At 36.5% G+C, this 16,149-nt stretch overlaps 1 protein-coding gene across 3 annotated transcripts in view; it reads left to right on the top strand.

Annotated features, from left to right (window-relative positions):
- Nucleotides 1-324: 324 nt before the first annotated feature.
- DPYD (dihydropyrimidine dehydrogenase) overlaps nucleotides 325-16,149 on the top strand; it is an 865,822-nt gene continuing 849,997 nt past the window's right edge. For 2 of the 3 annotated variants that reach the window (XM_012458470.2, XM_012458472.2), the window contains exon 1: nucleotides 325-499. In XM_012458470.2, coding sequence (XP_012313893.2) covers nucleotides 461-499 — 39 coding nt within the window. In that variant the 5' untranslated portion in view covers nucleotides 325-460. The remainder of the gene's footprint in view (nucleotides 500-16,149) is intronic. The other variant, XM_012458471.2, reaches the window with a different exon arrangement.

Consider the following 16,149-nt stretch of genomic DNA (forward strand, 5'->3'; position numbering starts at 1 on the left):
TCTACATCTCGCGGGGTTTGTGCGGAAGAAAAGGAAAAGTGCGAGTTGTTGCTTGGCGCGCGGACTGCTTTTACCTTAATTCCGGGGATCCCTCCTATCTGGCCCCGCCTGCCTAGCTCAGTGTGCAGCAGTTTAGAGTAAAGGCCAGTCCCCGGAGCGGGCACTCTCCTCCCTCCCTTCCGCTTGCAGAAGGAAAACAAGCTTTTCGGTCCGGGCGCTGAGCGGGCTGAGGGGAGAAGGCAGGGCTGCGGCTGCCGAGCCAGGCGCGGGAGTCGCAGGACCGAGCGCGCAGCCCCGCCCCGGGGGCGTCGCCGCCCCGCGCCCGCCCCGCCCCCGCGCTGCCGGCCTTCGCCTGCCTATTTCCACTCGCGCTACGGCTGCCGTCACTTGGCTTTCTAGCTGGAGCCTGAGGACGTGAGGAGTGTCTGTCACTGGCCGACTCCAGACTGTAGGCACTGCCATGGCCCCTGTGCTCAGTAAGGACTCGGCGGACATCGAGGTACGGACTGCGCGCCGGCTCGCCGGTGGTGGCGGGGTGGTGGGGGGTGCCCAGCTGGTCGGGGCCGGGGAGGCCCCCCGCGGCCACCGCGCCCCGGAGGGTGAGAGACGCGGGAAAGTTTTCCCCGTGGGAGATCTGTGGGGGGAGGTGGAGGGACGCGGAGCCGGAGACACGCGTGGGCACACAGGGAGCTGAGGGGAGGACTTTCCGTAACTGGAGGGGGTGCCCGTTGCGTCGGGACCTGTTTGCTTCGGAAGAGATTTGAGATGTTTCGGGAAGCCTGTTTTGTCCTGCCCTGAGTGGCAGTGACTGAAGCAGCACCGGAGTTCTGGAGAGGTGGACTCTGGGCGGGTAGGAGCGCCCATTTCCCACGCGTTCTACCCCTTCATCTCCTGTATGTCGTTTCTGGACACCTCTCCACTGCCCCCATCTTCAATAACTGAATCCTGCTGTTTGCAAAGGTGAAGTATAGAAATAAAAGATCTGTGTGGCGGCTGTAGCACTCGCCTCTAGCCATAGTATTGTTTATGAAATAATTTAACATGGAGAGACTGGAACAAAGTATTCAGAACGTGAAAAATGCAGTGCCCTCAGAAAAACATAAATTGTATTTTTCTCTCCTCTCAGCGGTTTTTTATTCCCTCTTGCACTCCGTTTCTGTTTTGTTTTTTTAAAAAATCTTCTTTTTCCCTGTAAATAAGGTCCTACCTGAAACGACATGGCATTTCCATTCTCTCTAGTACCTTAATATATGTGATGAGAAGGATGTAATTATAAACAGTGATTTTACACATACTAACCAAGGTCAGCACTTTTGGGCTAAGACAAACTGCTTTTTAGTTTTTCTATTTTGTTTGGGACTTTTCTTTATTTGAGTCTTTTATGCTGGTAGAACGTTGTATGAGTGTGTGTGTGTGTGTGTGTGTGTGTGTTTAGTAATAACAAAATTATCCTTTCATCTGTCCTTTTGGCGGCTTAAGTAAAAGTTTTGCAAACCACCTGTTTGCCAAATAGCTGCTTTTGCCACATTTTGCCTCTGTAATTCATTGAAGAAACTTTGTATTCTGGGAGGAGGTAGTCCTGTTTTTTCCAGGCTCCATAACTTGGTTTGAAAAATTCTTTTAGTAACAAGAGCCAAAGTGTATTATGTGGACATCTCTAGTTAGTTTACTTTTGGTTTCTGTTCCAGAGAGTTGACGTTTTGATATTGAGCAATATGACATATTTAACAAGTATTTGTTCATCTATGTGCAGCACAGATGTACATGGATACTTGTCTTTTTCTATATTTCATTTAGGGTCGTCTAGTGACTTTGACTCAACTTTTTTTTTTTGTTAAGTCAAAAAACAAGGTTCTGATAGCATTCAGGCAGTATTGATTTCAGAGATCAGAGCTGTCTTAGGTTGGGTAGCTTTTGGCTGTTTAATTTCAGAATGGTGCGTTATCTGCTTAACTGATTTCTTTCTTTGCAGTTGTCTTTGAAATCAGTTCTTACTTACATTCTACTGAGGAGAAAGATGCCAGTGAAACATTGAATGTTCAGCTTGATTTCATATATTGTTTCAACTAAGAACATTTAAGAAACCCATCCTACCCACTCCCTCCACTCAATTAAATCAACATTAGTCTATATGGCCAGTTTGCCTAATATTACTTTTAATCTAGAATGCTGGTGGTCAAACGCCTTCAGCTTTTATGTAGTTTATATGTGCAGCAGTTTAATCAATAACATCTTTCCTTACTCCCAGTACCTTACTTTTCCCTCAGAGTAATAACCGTGATTCATGAGCTAAAGTACCATGAAAGAGCATGAAATTAATCATTAAAATATAATGCAGTGAGGAAAAATACTTTAAGCCTAGGGGAGCACATTCACACATAAATGCCTCAGTTGATCCTATTGACTTACCAAAGTTCATTTTTTGTGTTGAAGAATTAGAATGAATGATAAAGGCTCAGTTTTCCATCAAATTTGAATGCTTTTCTTGAACAAATTCATTACGACCATTTTCTAGAGATTGATCTGATTGTGATCATTGTTTTAGCTTAAAATACATAGGCAAGTAAGTAATATTAAAAAAAGTTGGTATGAAACAGTTAATAAATGTGATAAGAACACATTGATAAATGTGAAAAGTATTTGATAATTGTGAAAAGAACAGAAGATGTTGGTAACAACCTATTCTAATAGTAATTGACTTTTTCCTATGAGCTGACTATAGAACTTCAGGTTTCGGTGAAACAGCCAAGAAATATCTTTGTTTCTGGGGGAAAAAGTTATTGAAGTACATATAAAGATGCTTTGTGTGCCTGCTTCATAATCCCTAGCCTGAATCCAATAAATATCACATCAGGATTTGAGGGTTAAGAACATGGAAAACAATCAGATCACCAAACTCCATAGCTGGAATATCCCTGGGCTGGGAGATAGGCATAGAAAGGATGTGTTACTTGGTAATAGGACCTAGCTCATCTCAAAATTTTTGTTGTGGTAATCATAGAAGTTGTATGAGAAGTCAAGTTTTTATAGATATATTAATGTGGTTCAGAGCCTGGCTTCTGAAACCAACTGCCTCTGGTTGAGGTCTATCTTAACCCCTTTTAAGCTGTGTGACTTTGGGCAAGTCACCTAGCCTCTCTGAATTGCACATGGAAATTCAGAAAATAATAAGAAAAAAATAATAATAGTAAGGATAATGAACAAATGTCACAAGTTGACAGCATCTTGTTAGGAAAAAAGACAAAAATGTTAAAAAATAAAGATAACACAAAAAGATATTCTCGGGAAAATCACTTCTAATGAAATGATTAGCACTTTAAAGTTCATTAACGGTAGTTATATGCTTTTAGCAGTTATTTGGCTTTGTGAGCATACTATTTGGATACAGTCTAAATTTTGTCAGCGATGGCTTGAATACAGACTCTCCTGTGATAGTTTTAAAGAAGGTTAGTATTGGACATTGGTCACTTTCCCAGGCCTCAGCAGTAACTTCACAGCACTTCTTCATTTAGATTGAATTGATATCCAGTGTGCTGTCAACGTCTGCACATTTGAAAGGAAATGAGAATTATTTTGGAAGAGTTCTTTTTTGTTCAAGACCTTGTTCCCCTCCACTGGCAAGGATAATGAGAATACACTTTGAAAGTATCTATTTAAACGAAAATGTATGCAGCTACAGCAAGCTTTTAACTATTTGAATACTAGTAATTTTGATAAATATTTATAACCAAACTAAGTTACTGTCTGTCACTATACTAATCCCACAGTCACAATCACAAGGCCCGTTCCTTGAATTATTAGTTAATGAATGTTAAGGAGTTACAAACTTAATTCACATTTACCCTGAATGAAAAGGGGAGTCCATTGTCCACAAAATCAAATTCATTTCCAGTCAAACAGAAATTGTTTCTGAATTAGTGATACTATGACTTCTATTCATTTGAGAAGGTAATTGGGAATTTTCTGTATGATTAACTAGGAAAATGAGATTAAAAATAGCGAATTTGGAAAACAGAAGCATAATGGGAAAGACTTGGAGAAAGTGGACTTTACAAATTTTGAAACAAGGAAAGGCATGGGTTGTGAAGCGTCAGAGATGGCAAAAGATTTTCAGAACACCCCTTATCATATTTGCCTTTGCTGTTGGGGAGGAAGAAGGATCATGGATCCAAAGGAGATAACAAAGATTCCACTTTATAGAAAGCCATGAGTTGTTTATTTATTTAAATGGATATATTTTTACTGAATGTATAAATAACAGTCATTTCTTTTCTCCTTCCTTTTATTGATTGGGCACTACAGATCTTGTGGAAATGTATTCTTAAATAATTAAGAGTATTAAAGCTTTAACTTTTAAAACCTATTTTGTGAGTTAGAGTTGTTGAAAGTATGCTTGTCCTTCCTACTTTAAGCTGTTTTGTGGGTCATAGTTTTACTTTAAAGTGTTTCTCCTTTCTAAGGAGTTTAGCTGGATAGTAGAAATATGTCTGATTATCTGATTTGAAGAGTCACTGATTCTAGTGATAGCTTCCTGTAGTTTTAAGGTACTGCATATTTGTATAGTTGAGCATGTTTATATGTATTTCAGTGTAGTTTTTAAAAATAGAGATGGGGTCTCAGCATATTGCCCAGGCTGGCCTTGTACTCTTGGGCTCAAGTGAACCTTTTAGCTTGGCCCACCAAAGTTCTGGGCAGTTTAAAGAAAAATTCTATCCCTTGCACATGAATTCAGATGACGAGATTTGGTAGTTTAATTAAAATCTTCGAGATTAATAACTAAAGATGGATCTTGATGGAGGGTGATTTTTAGATTGGATCTGCTTAATCTTAATGATAGCATATGGTGCTGACTGATTGCTTAATTGTAAAGTGTGCTGGAATTCAGTAGCCTCCTTTGTTACATTCTAGAGGAAAAATTCACTTTTAAGAAGATGAATATTAACAGTAAGAATTGATAAGCACACTAAGAAGATCTAGAGGCAAAATACTAATTCAGTTATGGAAACTCTTAAAGCAATCATACCTTTCTTTAACTATTAGAATACAGCATCTTACCAAACTGTATAAACTGGCAACAACATAAGGGCTGAAAGCTTGAACTCCTAGTGAGATAAAGATGCCTGATCACTGTGGAAGAATTCTAATAATTAGTGTAAATGTAAGTAATGGTTTGGAATACCAAACTAAAAGACAATGAGACTGAAAAAAGGTTGTCATAATATATCATGACAAAGAAAATCTGATGAGAGATTTGATATAATCCAGGCTTCCATACAGCTAAAGAGGAAATTAAACAGTAGGATTGGCCAATTTATTTTTCTGCCTCTTAGCTGTATGGATGGATGACAAATATGTTGCAGGGACCTTCAGTCCTTAAAACTGTAAAGAAAATTTTATTTTGTTTATATTCTATCTTAATTCAAAAAATATTTAATAAAGGATTGTAAGATTATACCTTTATCTATAATTGGGACTTTGATTTTAAAAATGTGACATGTTTACCTTCTGGCCTTCATTTGCTCTTAATCCTCCATATCAAGACAGAAGGTGTTTTTGGCTTCAAATATCAATTGTGTAGGTGTTCACTGATATCCTGGAGCGAATTATAATACTGAGATAACTCTTAATAGGATTATGTCCTTCCTGTGGTTTATAATTATTACTGCTTCCATTGCTTTTAATTAAAATGTTACACTAGTAGATATGAAACATCTGTATTTAAACTCAACATATAACTTTTATTTTAGCCAGTTCACCATGAATATATATATATGTGTATGTGTGTGTATATAAAATCAATTTAAAGAGACCCATTTCATTTTTTCTTCTGTTTAAAAATATGTTTTTAGTACTGGTTGTACTGCCAGGTCACTGGTGTAAGCTTCAGGTGACATAAAAGAAGTATATGGCCTAGGTTTTATTTATACAAGACTATTCACATCTATTACATAGGTTAATAAGATTCAAATCCAGGGCTGATCCCCCATCCTTACTTTTTGTACTGCAACATACCTATGGATTGATTCTTCTTTGTTTTTCTGAGTATTTTTGAGACTAGATTAGGGCTAATGCATATGTGAAAATTATTTTTTGGCATTCTCGTAGAAATTTAGAAGGCATTTGACATTATTTTTTTTCTGAAAATACATTCTTACATAATTAAAACAAACCCCTAGATTTCTTTGTGCTAACTGGAGTAAACTTACCTTCTCTCTAAGCAAACTTGTTAGCTTCAAACACAATTTTTTTTTCTAAACTTTTAAGCATCCCTGAACACACTGCATTTGCTTATGAATGACTTTCTTATCTCCTAGGAAAGAGTTGGTTGGAGATAACCTATTTTGCACCAGGAAAAGGTAAAGTGTGATCTTACTGAGAGACAACTCGTATATCAAACTTTTTTTACTAGCTGTAATAATTTTATTTCTTTGAGAATTTTAGCTTGACTGTGTACCAGCATTTTTGCTAGACTCTACCTCCATCCTAATAATTAAAGAGACAATCTGCGTTTCTACCTCCCAGGTACTTGGAAATTGATATTATAAGCGCTTATGAATGTCCCCTTGAGGGACTCTTGACTGGGCCACTTTGAAGAAAAATCTCTTCATCAATAATTAATCCCTAAGGGCCACTTCTCAGGGGACCCACACAAAATTACATGTCAACTCCAGGCCTGATTTATACAGGAGGCGATCATGGATGGAGCCCTGACTGCACCTCCTCCTCTCCCGATATTTTATTCCTTACCTCTCTCTGCTCATTCTCCTCCATCTCCACCTCTCAAAACCCCCAGCACTTTTACTTCTCTCCCAAAACTTTATCCTCCAACTTACGACTCAGTGTACCTACCCAGGATTGACTCATCAAGTAGATCTTAATCTTTATAAAATTATTTAAGACTGACATGAAAAATTGCAGCATGTTAAAATTTATAAAAATGTTACTATGCCTAATGAAAAGGTCATGTGAAATTGCCAGCAAAATAGTAGAATGTATATTTACTATTTGTTGATTAAAATAAGTACATTTCCCAAGATAGAGGATAAGCCTGGGAATAATTTTGCTCCATGACATAGATCCCTTGCTCTCTGACCTTGTGGGAATCATTCAGCCACTTTGAAGAGTTTTCTGATTCTTCCGTGAGTTTGCTATTGATTAGCCTTTAAGGATAGTTTGAAATAAAATATGGCAACGGTGAAATTGTTTGGGAATGTGACCTGCTGTGTGATCCTATTAAGGAAATGCAGAGATCTTAGCTATTCGATTTACATGCTAGATAGAATTGAGTGTATTATTTATGCCAGCTATATGAGTTTGATGTACTTAGTCAGCTGATTTTTAAACTTTTTTCATGTCTGCTTTCTGCCTTTTCTTTTTAATCTAATGAACAAGCTAAATCTAAATCTTGCCCGAGAATACAGGAAAAGTTCAATCCTACTGTATATGGTTGGAGTTCTGTGTAAGGGTGATCTGGAATTAATAAATTTGCATTTTGTTTTTCTTGGATTATGCTGTCTTTAACTAGAAATTAAAACCAGAGATTCAAAAAAGGAGTTGGGACTATTTATGCCAGTTTCTTCAGTGTGTTTTTTGATTGATGATTATAGGTGAAAACCATGCCATAAATAATGGGTACCCCAGAATTCAAGCTATTCTTCTCTGACTTTTCATGCCACAGTGACCTGAAAGCTTTGGGGACCTTCTTTCAGATATTTCTCCATGCCAAATATTGAGGAGTACTGAGGTAAAAATTAAACTTTTCTACAATTCAAAGAAGAAAGACATTCAGTTCCCCTCATAGATTTCTGGGGCTAATGCGTGTTACCATTCACCACAAAATACTAATTCCTGTTTACTTTTAGTATAACCTTAGTTATACTACACTTTATTTCCCTGATTTAATTTTTAAAGTATTTTTCATGATCATTATGGAAGATTTAAAAAATCCGAAAAACTAACATCAAAAGATGATTCCAAAGGTACATAGTCATCCCACTCAAGTCATCCATGTGATATTGATATAATACATTTCTGTCCTGTGCACAAGGTAATTTTTCCCTGAATATTTTTAGTCATATATAATTTGATATTTGTTTTCTTGTCCTATCATTTTTATTAACTTTGGTTTTAAATTTTAAGTCGCAGCACAAGATTTCTTGTTGGTGGAGATATCAAAATATATTCAAGCCTCCCTCTTATTATCAGACATTTACCTTGTTTATTTGTAGTCAGTTATTAACAATAATGCTTCAGCACAATTTTTCCTTTTTTTACCTTAAAGTTTTGTGCTGGAAATACACTTGAGAGGGTTGGCTCAATGATATTTAGCACATTTCAGTTCTGCCATTCTCACCTGTGTGCTTCAACTGAATTAAGCGTCTTTAAAAATATGTTTTAAAAAAGGAAAAGGGGACCATTTTTGGGTGCAAAGACAGAAAGGGCAAAATAGAAATCGAACCAGTTTACCCATTTGCCTCATCTTTCTAACACTGATTCTAGGTAACAGAACAGGCAGGCATCTGGATGTAGTTCCTTTTGATGTGAATGTGACTTCTTTTAACTTAGTGCTGATAATACCGTTTCTTTCTAGAGAATGGCTTGACAGCCTGCATGATTCCTTGTTTTTTTCTGCCATGGGAGAAAAGGAAGAGTAAGGTTGGGTGTCAGGTTGTTATCTTGGATGGAACATTCATAAATCTCAGATTGTTGTCTTGAATGGATAAATCTCAGGTTGTTATCTAGAATGAGTAAATGTAATACTAACTGCAGCTGTCTCATCATGTGATGGAAACTTTTCTATTGTCCCAGCCTCCCACCCTCACCCCAAGAGCAAACCACTCTGGCAGACCAGGTTCTCACTGAATTATTGTATCCTAGCCTGCCTTTATTTAGAAATATCGGTTGTCATGTGTGTGCATATACATATGAACAAGCACATATGTGTGTACATTTTCTTTTTTTTTTCCTTCCTGGTACTCAGAGAGAGGAAAGAGTCCATGAGTATAACTACTTTTGATTCAACACATTTTTCTCCTACATACAAATTAAATATAGCAAAACTTACTTCTTCCTTAGGTGTGTTAACCAAAACTACTCTTGATTTTTGCTACATTTTAAAGCTAAAGCTCACTTGCAACCTGAACTCTACACATTGATATGCTTAAGCCTCTGTCTTTTCTTAGAGATAAAAACATCTGCAGAGAAAAATTCCTATGTGGCTCATGAAAATTACTGTGCATCACCCCTTCTATTCCAAGACTGGACAGTAAGAAACAAAACTTTAACATATCCTTTATGCTTATTGTCACAATATTATGATAGGATCCTAGAAAGGAATAATCAATGGTAGGTATGACTACTTTAAGGATGTGAAATATTTTCCAATTGATGTCTAAATGGTACTACTGATTCATATTGCTAATAGCAGCCATATGGGTAAGTATAAAATTATACCCTTTCAAGTGTTAATAAAAATTATGTTTTTTTTTTTTAAGTAAACAGGTGAAACCTTTGTCTGATTGGTTTAATTTGTATTTGTTTGAATATTTGTAAATTAAAATACTTTGGGTTTTCTTTAAACAAATTATTTTAACAACATTTTAATGTAGGAGTAAAATAAGAAAAAATATAAATAAGAATACTAATAAGAAAAGTAGAACTATAACAAATTTTAAGAAAACTAGATGCTAATGTATCATAAAATCACAACAAAATTAATGTTATTTTGGAACCCTACAATCTACTCAAAGTAACCTCAGATAAATTCAGAAACAGTAGTAGACTGATAACTTCAGTCTATTATAATATTTATCAATGATAAGTAATAGATTATTAATATTTATTCTGATTATAATGAAAGGACAACATAGATTTGTGGTTAAGAGTATAGGCTCTGGAATTATAGTGCTAATGCTCACATCCTAGCCATGCCACTTACTAGTTTTGACCTTGGCAAATAACTTAAGCTTTTTATGCTTCAGTTTTCTCACTGTAAAAGTGGGTATAGAATTCATACCTACATTATAGGATTGTTGTGTGGTTGAAGAAAATAATACAGATTCATCAGCATGTGACAAGTATGCAATTAATATTAGGTATTACATTATTAATAATGGCTACCACCTATTGTTTTGACTTCAGTGACCTTTTTAATCTCTTTGGCAATATGTTATTTTAGTCTTCTTTAAAACATAGGAATTTACTGTTTTTTTAATCTAAAAATATTTATTAATTTTTTTACTAATGTGCCAGGCACTGATCTAGATGTTGGAAACACATTTGCAAACAAGACAGAAAAGAATTCTGCAATCAATAAAATTGCATTCTAATGGAGAAACAATAGCCACTAAAATTTTTTTTTAATGTACGGTAATTTCAGATAATATTATGAGCTTTTGTAAAAATAAGTCAAGAAAATGTGATGCAGAATGGCTAGTAGAGTCTGTTTTTACTTGGTAGTCAGAGAAGGTCTCCCTGTAGAGGTGACATTTAAGCTGAAACCTAGATGATCATAAGAAGTCTACTAGGTGTAGTATGTAATAGCATTCAGTTTGAAATCACTATTAGATAGCACAGTGAAGATATCACATAGGCAGCTGAAAGTAAGCTTTTGGAGGTCTGTAAATAAGTCATAACTGGAGATAGATAGAAACTGAGGAATTATTGACATAAAGATTGTATTTAAAGTCTTGGGATTGAATAAGATTGCCCAGTGTAGCTTGACAAGGGACTGAGGATTTTAGGCATTGAGAAGAGGAGGAGATAGCTGAGATAGCCAAGAAACCAGGGAAGGAGGAAGAATGCATATGTAGTCAACTTTCTTGGCTGCTGCTGGGAGGGTAAGATTGCTTTTAACTTGGTAACATCGAAAAATTGTGAGCTTGACAATAGCCATTGGGAAAAAAAGCCTAATAAAAATGCTTTGAGAAGAAAATAGAATGTGAGGAAGTAAGACAATGACATTGGGAAATGCTGGAGAAAAGTCTTGCTGTAAAGGGGAACAAAAAAATAGGGAAGTAGCTGGAGAGGGATAACAGAGCATGTACATAGTTAAGGGAAGTGTTGCAGTAGGGAAACTAGAGTTGAAGGACATAGAGGGGATAATTACTTGTATAAAGGGATTCTTTTGATGAGAGGGAATAGGATTGATAATATAAGGTGTAGAATAGGTTGTGATACAGAGAAAGTGGTACATTGGGTGGGAATAATAAATAGGTTCCCTCGTCTTATGGATAATTTTAATTTTCTCAATAAGAGTATGAGGTAAAATTACCAACTAAGAGTGAGAGGAAAACAGGCTATACAAGTTTGAAGAATAGGTGAAAGTATAAATAGATTTTTCTGGAAAGTAGGATAATGAAAATAATAAGGAAGTATAGTAGGATTGTTAGGCAGTATTTGTTTTCCATATTATATTTGCAGTCAAGAATTGAATATGAGAGCAGTGAACATAGTTGTGGATTGAACAATCCACTTTTAACTGCTTGGGTTCAGGCAAAGAAGATGTAAAGAGATGGGTGTAAGTGGATTAGTTTTACCTGGGCAATAAAGTTGGAGTGAGAGAAGAGTATGGACTTAAGGATGTTGTGAAGAAGTCTTAATAGTGTGTCATGGAAGCTGATCTGAGGGAAGTCAGTGTAGGAGCATGAAATGAGTACTGAAAACAACGATGATATGCTCCATGGATTGATTATTTCAGTAAGGTCAAATAATTCTTGGAAAGTGGAATGTTATCAGAGGTAAAGATTGGAGTGGTATGTTTGAAATGAAGCTTTTAGGGATAGTGCAATAATTAATCACGGTAAAGTCAAGAATATAACTGAGGGTGATGGTGGCTGCAGTGGGGTGGAAGAACAAGAATTATTGGTGGTGAGATGGTAAGTAAATAGAGGCAGGTTCTAAATGACTCAAGAGTCTGTTGAAGTCACTAAGACTGGTGGAAAAAATAGAGTGGAGTTGAAGACAGAGAAGTAGATGTTAAATTCTCATTGAATTTGAGTAGACGGTGTGGTGACAACCCCCTTGGGTTGGTAGATGACAGAAGCACAGAGTTATAGGCAGTAGAACACAGAGAGAATATGATGAGAAGGTACATGAGAAAGGACAGCCGGGCCAGGTACAGTGACTCAACGCCTGTAATCCCAGAACTTTGGGAGGTTCTGGGATTACAAGTGGGGTGGATTGTTTGAGTTCAGGAGTTCAAGACCAGACTGGGCAACAGGGCAAAAACCCATCTCTACAACACATAAAAAAATTAGCTTGGTGTGGTGGTGCATGCCCATAATCCTAGGTACTTGGGAAGCTGAGGTGGGAGGATTGCTTGAGCCAGGGAGCTGGTGGCTGCAGTGAGCCATGTTCACACCACTGCGCTCCAGCCTGGGCAACAGAGTGACACCTTTCTCCAAAAAAAAAAGGGGAAAAAAGATGAAAAGACAGCCATATGACTCTGGAGACAGTGGTTGGAGTGATGCATCAACCAGCCAGGGCATAACAAGGATTGTCAGAACCTAGAAGAGGCAACAAAGAATTCTCCCCTACAGATTTCAGAGGGAATACGACAAGGTTGACACCTTTACTTTGGACTTCTAGACTTGAGAAAGTGAGGCAATAAATTTCTGTTTTAAGCCACTAAGTTTGTGTAATTTTTTTAATGGTGGCCGAAGAAAATGAATACAGATTTTAATGTGAGCTGAAAAGGAGCTGGGATATTTGTGGAAGGAAGAAAAGAAGGAAGGAAAGAGAAAAGACAAAGAACGTAAGGAAGGAAGGAAGGAAGAAGCAGGGGAGGACCTCATATACTTTGATAGTCGGAATAAATGACCAGGGATAACTAACATTTGTTATTTATTAAATTCAAATTCATAGTTTAAAGAAGTAATTGGGGTTGACTATCCCTAAATATGAAGAGTTCTAAATATGCTATTAAAGTCCTATTTCTGCCACTTTTGAGCTTTGTGAAGTTAAGCTAATTTCCCCATCTATAAAATGGAGATCATGATCCTTGTTTTATTTATTTTGTAGTATTGTTGTTTGGAAGAAACGAATTAAGCACAAATGCAAATGTAAGCCGTTATTATCATGAAGTTGCTTAATTTACAGGTATGCACAGTTCTTATATGAAGGGAAAAGATGTTTGTTATCAAATATGGAAAAGAACCAAGTGGATAACTTTTAAATCCACACTAAAAATTAAACACAGTAGTTCCCCTTTATCCAGTTTTCACTTTTGGTAGTTTTAGTTACCCATGGTCAAGCAGATCTGAAAATATTAAATGGAAAATTCCAGAAATAAATATTTCATAAGTTTTAAATTGCATGATTTTGGGTATTGCGATGAAATCTTGCATTGTCCTGCCCCATCCTGCCCAGCCCATGACTCATCATTTTGTCCAGCCAGGGTCTCCACACTGTCTATGCTCCCTGCCTGCTAGTCACTTTGTAACCATCCTGGTTCTCAGATGACTGTTGGAATATTGCAGTCCTTTGTGTTCAAGAAACTCATATTTTACTTAATAATGGCTCTAGAGTGCCAGTAGTGATGGAGGCAATTTATATATGCCAAAGAGAAGCAGTAAAGTGCTTCCTTAAGTGAAAAGGTGGAAGTTCTTGACTTAAGGAAAGCAATACTGAGATTGCTACGATCTCTGGTAAGACTGAATCTTCTGTCCCTGAAGTTGTGAAGAAGGAAAAAGAAATTTTTGCTAGCTTTGCAGTTGCACCACAGACTGTAAAAGTTATAGCTACAGTTTGTGAGAAGTGCTCAGTTACAATATAAAAAGTATTGAAAACAACTATATATATATGTAGGGTTGAGTACTATCTGCAGTTTCAGACACCCACTGGGGGAGTCCTGGAACATATCCTCGTAATTGAGGGTGAACTCCTGTATATATTTTTCCAAAGCTTAAGTTACCAGCAAAACATATTATTCCATCATTCAATTTTATAAGTAATTTTTAAGTACTTGCTGTATCTTGGGAACTATATTAAGTACCATTTAGAGTCTGGCTAGAAAGATAAATGCATCTCCTCTAAATGTGCTTTTGATACAGAATAGAAGATGAGGCAAATTCACCAAGAATTATATACCAAGACAGAAAGTGATAAGTACTTGGGGATGATGGTTCAGAATTATGGTGTAAAAGTACGCATATTATAAATTCACATTCATGCAACTTAATGATTTAGATTTATACTATTATTTTGATTGTATTTAATAAGTGGTAAGGAAATTCATATAAATTTTGTTACAGTTTCCCTTCACCTTCACCTCAATATCCAGTAATTTAGGGGCCAGAAAATGAATTAGGTAATCACTTTCCAAGGACAGGTGGAGGAAGGCTGTCCTGGCAGAAATGGGTCAGGTGTAAGGCAGATGTAAGTACAGGAGCTGGCAGAGTTAGAGTTAATAGGAATCGTTGTGGGTCTATGCACTCGAGCATTTTTTTTCTTGTTCTCTGCTTAAGAACATGTTTCCAGTCTTAGGAAGATGTATCAGTTTCAGAAATCGTGAAACCAAGGACATAGAAAGGTTAAATGGTTTGATTAAAGTCAGTAGTGAACTGGAAACTAAAATCTATGAATATGAGCTCAGTTTTACATTGCTGTTTATTCAGACATTAAAATACATGACATGAAAATCAGGAATCATAGAGGTATAGAAGTGGGAAGTCCTTCAAAAGTTACCTTATTTTTCCTGACTGTATGCATTCACTGAGTTTCTCAATAAGATATTTAATATTCGGCTCTTCAAGGAGTCCTTCACATGTGTAAATGAAGCAAGGTATGAATGGTGTCTAATCCACAGGCCAGATGGTTGCAATGGAGGGAGCTGATGAGATATCATCAATCACTTCTCTACATCATGTCAAATGACCAGTTTTGTCCTTTGCCAGGCTACTTTGGTGGCTGACAGGACAGAATGTTTATTTGTTGGGGAAATTTGGAAAAAGAAATAGGCAAAATGGATTACAGGACTGGAATTGGCTTTTGGATTCTATATTGTGTTTTCTTTAGAGTGTGTGTACATTTAGATGTGTTATAAAACTGATTCACTGGAGTCCTTGTCTGAAGGACACTTTTCTTTTTAGTTCTACTTTGTAACGATAATGATGTCATTGTCAAGATAACCAGTTCATATTGAGGACTAAAAAAGTATAATGACAAGGGTATCATCTAAGGTTAATTTTAAATTAGCCTAACCCTTGCCCCCTTTGCATCTTTAGTCCTGTATAATTTTGAATTAATTATGCTACGGGAGCAAATATCATTTACACTATCATTTGCACTAGAGTGTTCAAAACAAAGCAATTTTAGTCTAGTTCTCAGTTAATCTGTAAGTGAAATAAATCTAGAATCTATGTAATTCTTTATTTTATCTATTCTAAAATAGTATGCTTCCATAAAAAACATATGTAGGGCTTCAAAATAAATATAAATTTGGGTTTGATAACCCAAATTTAATTGTTTAAGTCAACCTTCCTAGAGAAATTAAATTACATTGACTCTGCAAATGCCCATGCTATTACTCAAGATCAGAAGTACCTTTTAATACCCTTGGCAACTGGTTTGGATTGATAGGGAATTTTGAGTACAAACTGTAAGGGAGTAATAACAACTCTCAATACGTTTTTAGTTGGAACATACCCCTATTATGAAAAATGGATTCACAAGAGAAAAACAAACAAGTTGATTAACATATATATTTCACAAGTATATGGGAGACACCCAGAGAATGAGTAGTTTTCCCAGAAGTGGTTTTGAAATAGCACCTTCAACAAAGAATGGTATTATTTTTAGAGAGCTGAAAAGACAAACGATGGCAACTTGAGGGGAAGGCAAATACATGGCAGACAAAAGTTAGTAAAACTTGTTAATATAAATTCCTCTGGTACTATTGCTAGGCTGATAAGGGTCTAAAGCTGTCTTTGGTAGTTAATCTTTGTTCTTCTTGGTAGAGAGCAGGGCAGGATTCCATTTTCTTTGTAAATCTATTACTTGCTTTTAGGCAAATAAAGGGAGGGCAGAGAGCTCGCCTGTGTCTGTTTCTTTTTAACTGCTTTAAGTGCAATTAATTCCCTTTATATTTTGCGAAGGTGTATTCTGGTCTCCCATACTTCCATCATGATTAAGATGTTGTCACTGACATGT

The sequence above is a fragment of the Aotus nancymaae genome, unplaced genomic scaffold (assembly GCF_030222135.1).
Source record: "Aotus nancymaae isolate 86718 unplaced genomic scaffold, 86718_ANA_hifiasm-v0.15.2.pri h1tg000103l, whole genome shotgun sequence".
Lineage (NCBI taxonomy): Eukaryota > Metazoa > Chordata > Mammalia > Primates > Aotidae > Aotus > Aotus nancymaae.